Below are 14728 nucleotides of genomic sequence, written 5' to 3' on the forward strand. Positions count from 1 at the left end.
CCTTTTGTCTGCACAAGCAGTCAGAGCTCCACTCCCTGCTCAGCCTGCTATGACTAGCTGTTATAGCCTCCTCCTCTAACCATTTAACCCTCCTCTTATGTTAGCTTTCTGTTACTATCCATGATGTTAACGGGTCGGTTTTGACCCGTGTCTTAAATCAGCCATAAAATACCTTCTGAACAATTATTTATCATCCAATTTGTTTCTTACCTCTTGGTTACCTTGTTAGGCTTCTTTATACTTGAAAAGATTGGTTTTAATATTTTTGGTGTGACCCCTTAGACCTTTCTTTTGATAGCATACCTCCCATGCTGCATATTGGAGATGATTAATCTGCAGGTCAGCAACTCTGAAATGTATTGGTCCTATGTTTCTTTACTTTATTTAGAGAAGCAGACAAGCAGGCAAAGAGATGGGCCCCTCCCTAACTACAGCTCACAGGGTTGAGAGGGGATTGGCTGTCAGTGTTACTAAGCAGAGAGAGTGTTTATGATTTCAGTTTTGGCACTTATTAGTGTCCTATAATCATATATTATAACTGGGTCAGAATTGACCCTAACACCATAAACGTCTTAATTTTAACCACAGTATTTTATAATTTAGTGAAAAGGATTCTTCTTCTATTACATTGTTTAAATAGAGATTCCTGACAAAGTAAAAAAATCTTGATGCAATAAACAAATGTATGTGATACTTATAGACATTGAAAACCTGAAAACGGGTCGGTTCTGACCCTAACATAAGAGGAGGGTTAAACACTATTGCCTACTCGGCTAACTAACCACTCTTGTCCCAGACTAATAAAACATAACTTTTACTTATTCATGTTAAAAAAGACAAAAATAAAAAAAAATATCTATTGTGAGCTACCTATAGGGTTAAAAACACTGTACCCCATGAGGCTTACTGTATATAAAGGGTCACTTCGGTGTATGAGTTGGCGGGAGTGCACTAACACCGCTCAGTCATACATCATAATCCCAATTGTATAGACAGATTCAAGAAAAAGTGCCTGATAACTACTTGGCCCCCATGTCTGGGGAATACACACCAAGGTTAAATAGGCTCAAAGGTACCATATGTTGTGGTATCAGGCACACAAAAAACACTGTAAGGGCTCAATAGGGTCAGCAAGTTAAAATCCTAAGTTCCGCCCCCCAACATGTTTCGCCAGCTAAACTGGCTTCATCAGGGGTATCGGGCAGAGTCTGTGTATTCCCCAGACATGGGGGCCAAGTAGTTATCAGGCACTTTTTCTTGAATCTGTCTATACAATTGGGATTATGATGTATGACTGAGCGGTGTTAGTGCACTCCCGCCAACTCATACACCGAAGTGACCCTTTATATACAGTAAGCCTCATGGGGTACAGTGTTTTTAACCCTATAGGTAGCTCACAATAGATATTTTTTTAGATTTTTGTCTTTTTTAACATGAATAAGTAAAAGTTATGTTTTATTAGTCTGGGACAAGAGTGATTAGTTAGCCGAGTAGGCAATAGTGTTTAAGTGATAAATAAACCCTTCCCAGATAGGATCCTTTATAGTAAGCTCCTCTAACCATGGCACAGTGACAAAAGTACTTAAGTGAAGTACCGGTTCTACGCCGGTCTTAATCCCTGTGTGCTGCTGGTTGATGCGCCAATGTTATGTTGAGGCGTGGCCTTTACATAACTTTGGAGCTTGCTTGCGTCGGCCGTGCGACATGCTTCAATCTATGCCAGCTCCCTTGATGGTGTATCTTAAGATAATTTTCAAAACCAAAAACTGGTGTGAAAAATGATGAAGGAGATGGCCCTGTTGGCCCGCCCTTTTCTCCGCCCATGCTACGCTTTTTTCCCCGCCACTTTGCAAAAGTGGAGTAAGCAGGAAAAAGTCAGTAATTTTGCCACAAAATCTCCGAACCAGAGTTTGGCACAAACGTTTTTTGCAGTAGAAATTAATTTACGAAGTTATTACCCGAAGTCTTGCGAGACTTCGCAAAGTAATAACTTTGGCTTATCGGAGCCAATACATTCTAATACTGTACGGAGCACTCACTTCGTACAGTATTCTAACAAAGTTTTATGCGAATTGACTTCAGATGAAGCATCCAAAGTCGATTCGCTCATCCCTAGTCAGTACCAATGCTTTTTAGTAACTCCATTTTACATTACTGTTAATGAGTGTTAAATAAATTGGGGTTATTAACAATCGTGAGTTTTATGACCCACTTTATAGTAATTTTGGGAATTACAAAAAAGAGTCAGTTTTTTTTATAAACAGTGCCACTCTTTATTATTTGCTGTATCTGGTATTGCAGTTCAGCCGGCTATGTACACCTTTGGGGGTTTTCTTATTATTATTGCATTGTACTTATTTTGAGCTAAACATCATTTTTTCAGTTGGTCTTTTATTAAAAATATGGAATCCTTTTTTGTGTACATAGCTAAGATGCTGTAGTAACAACCTGTGGAATTTCTCTCTGTTCTATCAGCTGGGAAGCTGACAGGCTCCTTATCTCTGCTTTTTGACATTATAAACACTCATTATAGCTCAGTTTACTGAAAAGAATGTGGCTTAAATAAGTGTTCAGTAGTTTAGAGATCAGGTTTATTAGATGACCAGTACAAAGTGAAAGTACCAGTCACACAGTTAGAAAAACAGTTAACCCTTTGTGACAGAACAGCTCAAAATGTTTAATAAATGCCAATTAAAAATATGGTATTTAGACAAAAATGAGTAAAATGCAATCATAAACAAAAATTGCCTCCGAAGTTGTACATAGCCTTTAAATGGGGATGAGAGCTGCAATACTACTTAGAACCTATGCACAAGAGTGGCGCTGTTTCTAGAATATGAGGATACCTGTTTTTTTTCTTATCCCAGACAATTTTATTAGAGTGCTATTTTCATGTTCATCTGTACAGCTGTTTCACTGAAGCATTGCCCCAAGTTCCCTCTGGTGGTTACAGTACTTGGACCACCAAAGGAGCCATTTGACTTTCACAGGCTGCATGCTGACATTTTCTATTAGCTGTACTGTACATTTATTTCATTTTTTTTTCTTTGGTGTAGCCTTCCTGAAAAGTTATCGTTGACTGCCAGTATGTGTGTATTCGGAAGTCTTTTAGCTTGTGATTTGTCCCCCATGGGCAGCAGGTTGGGAGCCTGTAGGCACGTAAGACCAATAAATAATCCTGCCGGCATGGAACCGTGGGAAATGAAACTTACTTATGGTCTAAATATTGAAGTAAAAAACGTAAAGCTTGTGGTGAACAGAAGAAATGTGTTGATTTGAGCCGTGCAGAGATGTAGCATGGTACTGGGTATTATTTTTGTCCTGAATTTTATTCTTATGTTTATTCTTATGATAAATAAATAGCAAAACTTAATGCAAATCATGGTACAAATGAAGCCGAGCACAGCACTGATTGGGTAATGCCAGACTGTGCACGGACATGCCACCAGCTGATAACACCCAGCTGGACCTTCATTGCAAACTGCTAGTATTTCATTCATAACTTCTAGCAAGAATAATAAAGGAATGACGCAACATAGAGTCATAAGAATAGATGTTACAGAACTGTTATTACTTGGGAAATCCAAGTGGTTGTTATCCACTTCAGCCCCCCTAGCTTAAACCCCCTTAACCGCCTCCGGACCGCCTAACGCAGATCTGCGGTCCGGAAGCGGCAGCTCTGCGCAGAGTGACGCATATACGCGTCAGAGTGACGCATATACACCTCCATCTTTTGTTTGGATCGACCACCAGAGGACACAGGTAGCTAAGTAAAGTACCACAAAACACCACTACACTACACTACACCCCCCCCTGTCACTTATTAACCCCTTATGAACCCCTGATCACCCCATATAGACTCCCTGATCACCCCCCTGTCATTGTTCACCCCCCTGCCATTGATCACCCCCCTGTAAGGCTCCATTCAGACGTCCGTATGATTTTTACGGATCCACGGATACATGGATCGGATCCGCAAAACACATACGGACGTCTGAATGGAGCCTTACAGAGGGGTGATCAATGACAGGGGGGTGATCACCCATATAGACTCCCTGATCACCCCCCTGTCATTGATCACCCGCCTGTCATTGATCACCCTCCTGTAAGGCTCCATTCAGACGTCCGTATGTTTTTTACGGATCCACGGATACATGGATCGGATCCGCAAAACACATACGGACGTCTGAATGGAGCCTTACAGGGGGGTGATCAATGACAGGGGGGTGATCACCCCATACAGACTCCCTGATCACCCCCCTGTCATTGATCACCCCCTGTAAGGCTCCATTTAGACATTTTTTTTGGCACAAGTTAGCGGAAATAGATATTTTATTTTTATTTTATTTTTCTTACAAAGTCTCATATTCCACTAACTTGTGTCAAAAAATAAAATCTCACATGAACTCACCATACCCCTCACGGAATCCAAATGCATAAAATTTTTTAGACATTTATATTCCAGACTTCTTCTCACGCTTTTGGGCCCCTAAAATGCCAGGGCAGTATAAATACCCCACATGTGACCCCATTTTGGAAAGAAGACACCCCAAGGTATTCAATGAGGGGCATGGCGAGTTCGGCACAAGTTAGCGGAAATTGATTTTTTTTGGTATTTTCTCACAAAGTCTCCCTTTCCGCTAACTTGGGACAAAAATTTCAATCTTTCATGGACTCAATATGCCCCTCACGGAATACCTTGGGGTGTCTTCTTTCCGAAATGGGGTCACATGTGGGGTATTTATACTGCCCTGGCATTTTAGGGGCCCGAAAGCGTGAGAAGAAGTCTGGGATCCAAATGTCTAAAAATGCCCTCCTAAAAGGAATTTGGGGCGCTTTGCGCATCTAGGCTGCAAAAAAGTGTCACACATGTGGTATCGCCGTACTCAGGAGAAGTTAGGCAATGTGTTTTAGGGTGTCATTTTACATATACCCATGCTGGGTGAGATAAATATCTTGGTCAAATGCCAACTTTGTATAAAAAAATGGGAAAAGTTGTCTTTTGCCAAGATATTTCTCTCACCCAGCATGGGTATATGTAAAATGACACCCCAAAACACATTCCCCAACTTCTCCTGAGTACGGCGATACCAGATGTGTGACACTTTTTTGCCGCCTAGGTGGGCAAATGGGCCCACATTCCAAAGAGCACCTTTAGGATTTCACAGGCCATTTTTTACACATTTTGATTTCATACTTCTTACCACACATTAGGGCCCCTAGAATGCCAGGGCAGTATAACTACCCCACAAGTGACCCCATTTTGGAAAGAAGACACCCCAAGGTATTCCGTGAGGGGCATGGCGAGTTCCTAGAATTTTTTGTTTTTTGTCACAAGTTAGCGGAAAATGATGATTTTTTTTCTCACAAAGTCTCATATTCCACTAACTTGTGACAAAAAATAAAAAATTCTAGGAACTCGCCATGCCCCTCACGGAATACCGTGGGGTGTCTTCTTTCCAAAATGGTGTCACTTGTGGGGTAGTTATACTGCCCTGGCAATTTAGGGGCCCTAATGTGTGCGAAATAGTTTGAAATCAAAATCTGTAAAAAATGGCCGGTGAAATCCTAAAGGTGCTCTTTGGAATGTGTGCCCCTTTGCCCACCTAGACTGCAAAAAAGTGTCACACATCTGGTATCGCCGTACTCAGGAGAAGTTGGGCAATGTGTTTTGGGGTGTCATTTTACATATACCCATGCTGGGTGAGATAAATATCTTGGTCAAATGCCAACTTTGTATAAGAAAATTGGAAAAGTTGTCTTTAACCAAGATATTTCTCTCACCCAGCATGGGTATATGTAAAATGACACCCCAAAACACATTCCCCAACTTCTTCTGAGTACGGTGATACCAGATGTGTGACACTTTTTTGCAGCCTAGGTGGGCAAAGGGGCACACATTCCAAAGAGCACCTTTCGGATTTCACCGGTCATTTTTTACAGATTTTGATTTCAAACTACTTCTCACGCATCTGGGCCCCTAAAATGCCAGGGCAGTATAACTACCCCGCAAGTGACCCCATTTTGGAAAGAAGACACCCCAAGGTATTTTGTGATGGGCATAGTGAGTTCATGGAAGTTTTTATTTTTTGTCACAAGTTAGTGGAATATGAGACTTTGTAAGAAAAAATAAAATAAAAAAATAAATCATCATTTTCCGCTAACTTGTGACAAAAAATAAAAAGTTATATGAACTCACTATGCCCATCAGTGAATACCTTAGGGTGTCTACTTTCCGAAATGGGGTCATTTGTGGGATGTTTGTACTGTCTGGGCATTGTAGAACCTCAGAAAACATGACAGGTGCTCAGAAAGTCAGAGCTGCTTCAAAAAGCGGAAATTCACATTTTTGTACCATAGTTTGTAAACGCTATTATTTTTTTACCCAAACATTTTTTTTTTGTCAAAGACATGTAGAACAATAAATTTAGCGAAAAATTTATATATGGATGTCGTTTTTTTTGCAAAATTTTACAACTAAAAGTGAAAAATTTTATTTTTTTGCAAAGAAATCGTTAAATTTCGATTAATAACAAAAAAAGTCAGCAGCAATGAAATACCACCAAATGAAAGCTCTATTAGTGAGAAGAAAAGGAGGTAAAATTCATTTGGGTGGTAAGTTGCATGACCGAGCAATAAACGGTGAAAGTAGTGTAGTGCAGAAGTATAAAAAGTGGCCTGGTCATTATAGGGGTTTCAGCTAGGGGGGTTGAAGTGGTTAATGACCAGACCACTTTTTACAATTCTGCACTACACTACTTTCACGGTTTATTACTCGGTCATACAACTTACCACCCAAATTAATTTTGCCTCCTTTTCTTCTCACTAATAGAGCTTTCATTTGGTGGTATTTCATTGCTGCTGACGTTTTTTGATATTAATCGAAATTGACCGAAATTTTTGCCAAAAAACAACATTTTTCACTTTCTGTTGTAATATTTTTCAATTAAAACTACATTTCTATATAAATTTTTCTCTAAATGTATTGTTCTACATGTCTTTGATAAAAAAAAAATGCAATAAGTGTATATTTATTGGTTTGGGTAAAAGTTTTAGCGTTTACAAACTATGGTGCAAAAATGTGAATTTACGCACTTTGACTTTCTGAGCACCTGTCATGTTTCCTGAGGTTCTACAATGCCCAGACAGTAGAAACACCCCACAAATGACCCCATTTCGGAAATTAGACACCTTAATAAGGTATTCGCTGATGGGCATAGTGAGTTCATGGAAGTTTTTATTTTTTGTCACAAGTTAGCGGAAAATGATTTTTTTTTCTTCCAAAGTCTCATATTCCACTAACTTGTGACAAAAAATAAAATTTTACATGAACTCACCATGCCCCTCACGGAAGTCCTTGGGGTGTCTTCTTTCCAAAATGGGGTCACTTGTGGGGTATTTATACTGCCCTGGCATTTTAGGGGACCGAAAGCGTGAGAAGTAGTTTGGAATCCAAATGCATAAAAAATGCCCTGTGAAATCCTAAAGGTGCTCTTTAGAATTTGGGCCCCTTTGCACACCTAGGCTGCAAAAAAGTGTCACACATGTGGTATCGCCGTACTCAGAAGAAGTAGGGCAATGTGTTTTGGGGTGTATTTTTACATATACCCATGCTGGGTGAGATAAATATCTCTGTAAAAGACAACTTTTCCATTTTTTTTTATACAAAGTTGTTATTTACAGAGATATTTCTCACACACAGTTGGGTATATGTAAAAATACACCCCAAAACACATTGCCCTACTTCTCCTGAGTACGGCGATACCACATGTGTGACACTTTTTTGCAGCCTAGGTGCGCAAAGGGGCCCAAATTCCAATGAGTATCTTTTAGGAGGGCATTTGTAGGCATTTGGATTATCACGCTTTAGGGCCCCTAAAATGCCAGGTCAGTATAAATACCCCACATATGACCCCATTTTGGAAAGAAGACACCCCAAGGTATTCTGTGAGGGGCATGGCGAGTTCCTAGAATATATTTTTTGGGGCACAAGTTAGCAGAAAATGATTTTGTAAGAGAAAAAAAATAAAATAAACATTTTCCGCTAACTTGTGCTCCCTAAACCTCTAATATATTTGAGTATCATTAAATGGATGGAACCCAGTTTAATTCCAAAACTGAAATTGCTCAAAGGATTTTCCGGCTTTGAGTTTGAGCTACGGCTTCAAGGGCATTTTTCTATAACAACCCTGTATACAAGTTTGCGGCTCCAAAGTAGCACTCAGCAGTAAAAACAGCTTAATTAGAATGGAATACTCTGCTGCTTCCGAGAAGAGTAGTTATAGCAAGCACTCCTCTGTGCTTTCTCACAGCGAAATAAAAACGTAACTCGCAAGCAGTCTTTTGGCCTTTTTGTTAATTAAGTAGATAATAATACTGCCGGTGGAAAAAAATTAGCTTTCCGTTCTTCCATAAACCTTTGGCTGTTAATATCCCTGAACCTTCTTAGCATTTATATCGTCTTTGACAAATGAAAGGTGCATAAAGGCGTGCCACGAGGGAGGAAAATGCTTACATTTCTAACTGCAAATCCTCTAAATTGCTAAGCATTCTGGGTTTTAATAAACTCTGCCTCATTACATTTAAATGCGTTTTTTGATCTGTTTTTGCAGAAATTCCAGAAAAGAACTCAATGATATACGGTTTGAGTTTACTCCTGGCAGAGGTAAGTCAGAGTTAAAAGACTCATTTGCTTTTTTCATCATCCTGATGGTACATATGTAATGATATTAATTGTATTATGTCTTCCTTAGCTGTCATAGGGGTAGGAACCTGTTGTGCACCTGCATAGGTGTAGTAGAGGAGAAGGTAGACAATGCAACTATGTTGCAGCATGTATGATATAGTGAATCTTAAAAAAGTGCTGATTCTCCTTCCAGAAATCCAACTACTAGAGAATCATTAAAACAATGCTTTCTGGGGAAAAGTATGCAAAATAGCTCTCCTTCAGATTGAAGCAAACTGTCTCCATGGTACTCCGTATAGGTAGCTACTATTGTTTAGGGAAGTTCTCTAAAATTCGATTCAGCTGCTTTGCTGAATTCTACAAAAAAAATTGCCTTTTGACGAATTACTTCATCACAAAGCGCATTTCTTTGTAAATAGCAGGTGCTTTGACAGGGAGCGACGATTACGCCTCCCGCCATCATTGTACCCCTCAGATGCCACATTCATTGCTGATCGCTGCATCTGACTTTAATGTTTAAGTCTATAATAATAAAAAAAAATGTAATCATACTTACCTCATCCATTTGATCGCGAAGAGCCAGCCGCTGCCATCTTGATTGAAGATCCAGTGTGAAATCTTGCACGGCCCGTAATGATGTCATCAAGTCAGCTAGTGTGGTGACCTCATACGTCACCTCGCACTAAATTTGGTAGGATCTTCAATCAAGATGGAGGCGGCGGGCTCCTTGCGCTCTAACGGTTGAGGTAAGTATGTTTTTTTTATTTTTTACCCCATTTCAGGGAAAATTGATTAGTTACTGGTAAAGCACAAGGAAGTTTGGCTTCGCTGCAAATCAAATTTTCCTTGAACTTTGCATTGAAGTCCACTTCATGCACTTCGATTCGCTCAACACTAGTAGCTATCTTATAAGTCAAGTTGTGTCCTTTAGACTCTAGTATTATTGCATCTGCAGTGGGTGTCGGACATATGCAAGAAGAAATGTTTGTATAATTCAAGCTTGTCCATAAGGTCCCATTGACCTGATGTATACTAAAGGAGTAGTTGTGTATTGAATAGCACAATATATATTTGTCAAAACCATCCATTGGAGGTATGATTCCAATGTACACAGTGTACAAGAAGCCTAAAAGGACCTTGATACAAGAATCTGGATATCTAAACACAGAGTCAAAACAGACACCAATCTGAACGGCAATTATTTCATTAAATTGTTACAAATATAAGATAAATCAATTATTCTATGAAGGTTTTTCTTTATATATGGCTGTAGTGCAATATAATGACATGTACATTACATGGTGCAATTCACAAATATCACAAGTGGATGGTAAAGCTCCTGCTGATGCGTTTAGCATATTTTTCACTATATAAGACGTACCTAGGATTTCGAGGAGGAAAATACGAAAAAATATTTTTCATCAGACCTCCAGTCTTCAGGCCCTCAAATTTCATCAGACCTCAAATCAGACCCCCAATCTTCATCAGACCTTAATCAGACCTCAGTATTTATCAGACCTCAGCTCAGACCCCTAATCTTCATCAGACCAGTACTCAGATCAGACAAAAAATTAATTAAACAACTTACCTCTCCTGCTCCGGATGGTGCCACCACTTGGGAGATTCAGGGCTCTCTTCCTGGAGCTTTGCACTGTGACCGCACTACGGCCGAAGACCAGGGAGCGGTGAGTACAGTCAGCGCTAGCAGCACTACACTAACCGCTCATCACACTTCCTGTGCACTAATGAGCGCCTCCATAATAGAATCACTCATTGGTATTCATTTTATAAGAGGCGCTTCCATTTTCCCTCCACTTTTGGGGAGAAAAGTGCATCTTAAAGAGTAAAAAATGTATAAAGTCACAGAGCATTTTCCAGATTGGATCGAGTTCAATACAACAACCATGTCTCCTAGCAGGACTAGCTCTGGATGGGTTTGCTGCCTCTGAATATACATCTGTTTAGAGAATTTTATCAGGATTTAGGCTCCCAAACTGCCATCCACCTGTTTATCCTTGACAGTGACAGCTTCGCCATGACAATTTCACCGTTTTTTATTCTGAGCAATGTCATTAAAATAAGTTTGCTGCATTCTATTGCATGTCAGGAATCATGGAGGAGGAGCAGTTCCTTAGAAGAGTCATTCTCGCCGGTCCACCTCCTGGCTTGATTGAGGTATATCATCACAAACCCTATCTGGCATGCACAGTGGATCTAGGTGCTGTAGCCTTGGTTTCTTTTGCACACTGTGTATGTGCTGTATGCTGCTACAGGTGGTTTGTGATGACATATCCAGCCAATGAGAGACTCCTCCTCCATGACACCCAACACACATTATATAATACAGCAATCAAACTTCTTTTCATAAGCTGTGCTGAATCACTCAGAATATAAATGGACATCATTGTGAAGCTGTCACCATCCTGGATAACAGGTTGCTCTCAAATCGAGGGTCTAAATCTTCATGACAGGTTTCCTTTGAAGGGAGTTTCCAGCCTCATGAAAATCTTTGAAAAAACAAAGATAAAAACATCCTGCACGGTATGATAAAGAAATGTGCGGATGTCCCTGGCCATATTATTGAAGGAAATCACATAAATAAGGTAATAATGCACTTAGTAAAGTAGATGCAAGCACTATATATGGACAAAGTCCATATCTGAGATAAAATCTGAGACACTTAGCCAATATATTTTGATCAAAACACATCTGTGCCCGCCTACCCAGCGCCAAGGTGGTCTCAGGTCAGGCGGGTCCTACACTAAACCTACCTATGCCATTGAGCTTCTATGTTCAGGAGCGCAGACCCCGCACATACGGTCACCTCCATGTGCAACAAGCAGCCGATGGGAAGAGGAGCAAGCACACCCATATGTACCACCTAATCAAGGCGCTCTCTGAGATAGGAAGGACAAAAAGTGCAAAGGAATGCTACTCCCAAGATAAATTAGGAGCGCATTCACACTTGAAGGTGCCACTCCCTCACGCATACACTACATAAACAAAAAAATCACTGAAAAACGAAGAAAAATTTCTCAGCATTGCGGGCACATATGAATATGGGACCAACACAGATGCCTTCAGCTGCCAAGCGCACATGTAACAGGTCAGCCAGTACAATAGGTACAAAACTGCTGACAGATGCCCTTTAACCGTTTGTTGTATTCACAGAGCTCTGTAGTATAGGGAGTGTGGACGCCTGCCTGGTGGAACCACAAATCTCCACTGGTTTCTTCAAGGTTACAAAAGTACAAGCTGTCGTTTTGTGATGAAACATTTTTACTCACCTATAAATTATCGCCCTGCTTCACCATCGTGCGCTGATTGGTCTCAGGATTTAAGTGCCAAAACAAAGCATCATTCACAGCGATTATTAAGACTCGTCCTTCTGTGGGATTTATTTTAAAGATCATAGTGAAAAAAAATGTTAATAGATTTGGCACACGGTCACAAACAAGACCACACAGGGCGGACTTTTGGTCTGCTTGCTTTTTCCGATAATTGAGCTGCTTGTCTTGATCAATAGCCTTTGGTTTTACTTCAGTGTTCATGAATTGATGACAAAAGTTACGTTGTAATAGACTTCTCAGTTCATATTAAAGTTTGGGCAGATTTTATAGTTCACAAATTGCACTTGTTTAGGACTAGTAAACAGGCTATTCCCCCCCCCCCCCTCCAAAAAAAAAAGCAGCACCACCCTCATCCATGAGCTACTTATACTGCAGCTCAGCTTCATACACTTGAGTATCAGAAACGCACTTTGTACCGGTAGTGCTGTTCTTGGAAATTGAAGCATGACATTTTTTAATTCCTGGATACGAATTTTAATTGTAAAAGGGATCAGTATTCCCTCAAAGCTCCACACTCTGGAAAGGAAAGAGTTAGGCTACTTTCACACCTGCGTTCGGTGCGGACCCGTTATGTATCTGCACAGACGGATTCGCACCGATAATGCAAATGTTTGTATCCGTTCATAACGCATCCGTTTGCATTATTCTTTTAAAAAAAAGTCTAAGTCAAAACGGATCCGTCCTGACTTACATTGAAAGCAGCGTTTTGGTGTCCACCTCCAGAGCGGAATGGAGGCGCAACGGAGCCAAACTGATGCATTCTGAGCTGATCCTTATCCATTCAGAATGCATTGGGGCTAAACTGATCCATTTTGGGCCGCTTGTGAGAGCCCTGAGACGGATCTCACAGGCGGACCCAGAAACGCCAGTGTGAAAGTAGCCTTAACTTGACACTCTGAGGTTACAACCAGATGGCGACGCATCCGTTGTGGTCGAGTACTGCACGGCCGTACGGCTGCAGCTGGCTGTTGCTAAACTAATAAGACTGCATTGTTTAGTCGGTCAAAAATTTTAATGGCCACGCGGCACCTCTAGTACTGTCGGCCATTGACAATGCAGACTGACTAAACAATGCGGCCTTCAAGAGCCAGCTGCTGCCCGTACGGCCGCTCAGTACTCGACCTCAACGTGGCACAGTACCCTTGGACTGCACGCACATGCCGTGGATTTATACGCAGAAAATCCCCATGAAAACGGGGGGAAAAAAGTCATAAAAACTGCACAGAAATCTATCAAGTTTTTGGTGCAATTTTTTGGTCCGGGTTTTCCAGTTAACTCCATTGAAGTCTATGAGGAAAACTCTTTTACATAAGGTGTGGAATCGCACAGCAGGTCAGTTTCTGCTCTTGCACTTTGCTGGTACTGTATTAGGGCTTGTTCACACGACCGTGCCGTGTTTTGCGGTCCGAAAAATTGCGGATCCGCAAGACACGGATGCCGCTAGTGTGCCTTCCGCAATTTGCAGAACGGAACAAGAGGCCCATTATAAAAATGCCTATTCGTGTCTGCAAAACGGACGAGAATAGGACATGCCTCATAATCGTGTCGTGAAGCCTCCACAGATCGCACCTGTTCTGTGTTTTTGACCCGCACCTGGTTTTGCCTCACAATAACTGATCAAAATAACTGACCAAATAACTGAAGTGTGAACTCAGACTAATATGGGATGGATTTTCATTTTTTTTTTTTGTTTTAACAGTTTTCGCTACATTACATAACTGTAAAATATAAACCGTAAGATACATTGTCCAAATCCTCATGTATTGCATAGTTGTTTTTTTCAGCACATGCAAGTCTGAATGTATCTCACCACTGCAGCAGTCAGCCGGATCGGTACAGTTAATGGAAGATAGAAATGAGAAATTTAAGCAGCTGCCTGGCAAACCATTTCAATTTATGGGAAATATTTTCCGAAGCTTTTTTAGTATCAAGGAAACAGCTTCTGTCGCAGATCTCTCGCGCGAGCGTTCTCAGGGGAACAGCGTGTCACATAACAGTGCATATTCTGGAAACAAATTGTTCATTGCGTATAATATGCAGGATGCTTGGAATGTAGAGAGGCTCAGACAGTGGACCCAGCGTACATCACTTAACACATACCGGGCTTCTCCAATTTTATCTGCCATGGCATTACCAGCCAAACTATGGGGATGCCACAGCCTTAGGCATCCTTCACACAACCGTATGGCTTTTTCAGTATTTTGCGGTTCTCAAAAAATGGATCAAAAAAAACGGAACGGAACATCTGGCCCCTAATAGAACAGTACTATCCTTGTCCGTTATGCTGACAATAATAGGACATGTTCTATCTTTAAACGAAAGGCATACGGAGTACCTTCCGTTTTTTTGTGTGGATCCATTGAAATGAATGGTTCAGTATACAGAATGCAAAAAAGGAACGGAAATGGGAAAAATGTTCGTGTGCAGGAGGCCTTATTACTTGCAAGCAAATACCACCTTGTATTATCTCCACAGCAGCACCGAATGCCACAGTGCAGTACAACATATCTCCCCAATAGCACCACATAATACAAACTAAAGCAAAATACCTCCCCAGAAACTCCAAATACCACAACCTGCAGCACAAAATCTCTCCCCAGAAGCCCCAAACAAGCACCACAATTTAGCACCACTGGCAGCAGCATTGTGCCCCTTTTCACGTCAACTCTACTGGCAAGAGAATTATTCCCCT

At 40.9% G+C, this 14728-nt stretch overlaps 1 protein-coding gene across 2 annotated transcripts in view; it reads left to right on the forward strand.

The window, feature by feature from the left end:
* Positions 1-14728, forward strand: part of STK39 (serine/threonine kinase 39) — a 347782-nt gene that overhangs the window by 248335 nt on the left and 84719 nt on the right. For both annotated transcript variants that reach the window (XM_044303626.1, XM_044303627.1), the window contains exon 15: positions 8613-8665. In XM_044303626.1, coding sequence (XP_044159561.1) covers positions 8613-8665 — 53 coding nt within the window. The remainder of the gene's footprint in view (positions 1-8612; positions 8666-14728) is intronic.

The sequence above is a fragment of the Bufo gargarizans genome, chromosome 8 (genome assembly GCF_014858855.1).
Source record: "Bufo gargarizans isolate SCDJY-AF-19 chromosome 8, ASM1485885v1, whole genome shotgun sequence".
NCBI classification, from domain to species: domain Eukaryota; kingdom Metazoa; phylum Chordata; class Amphibia; order Anura; family Bufonidae; genus Bufo; species Bufo gargarizans.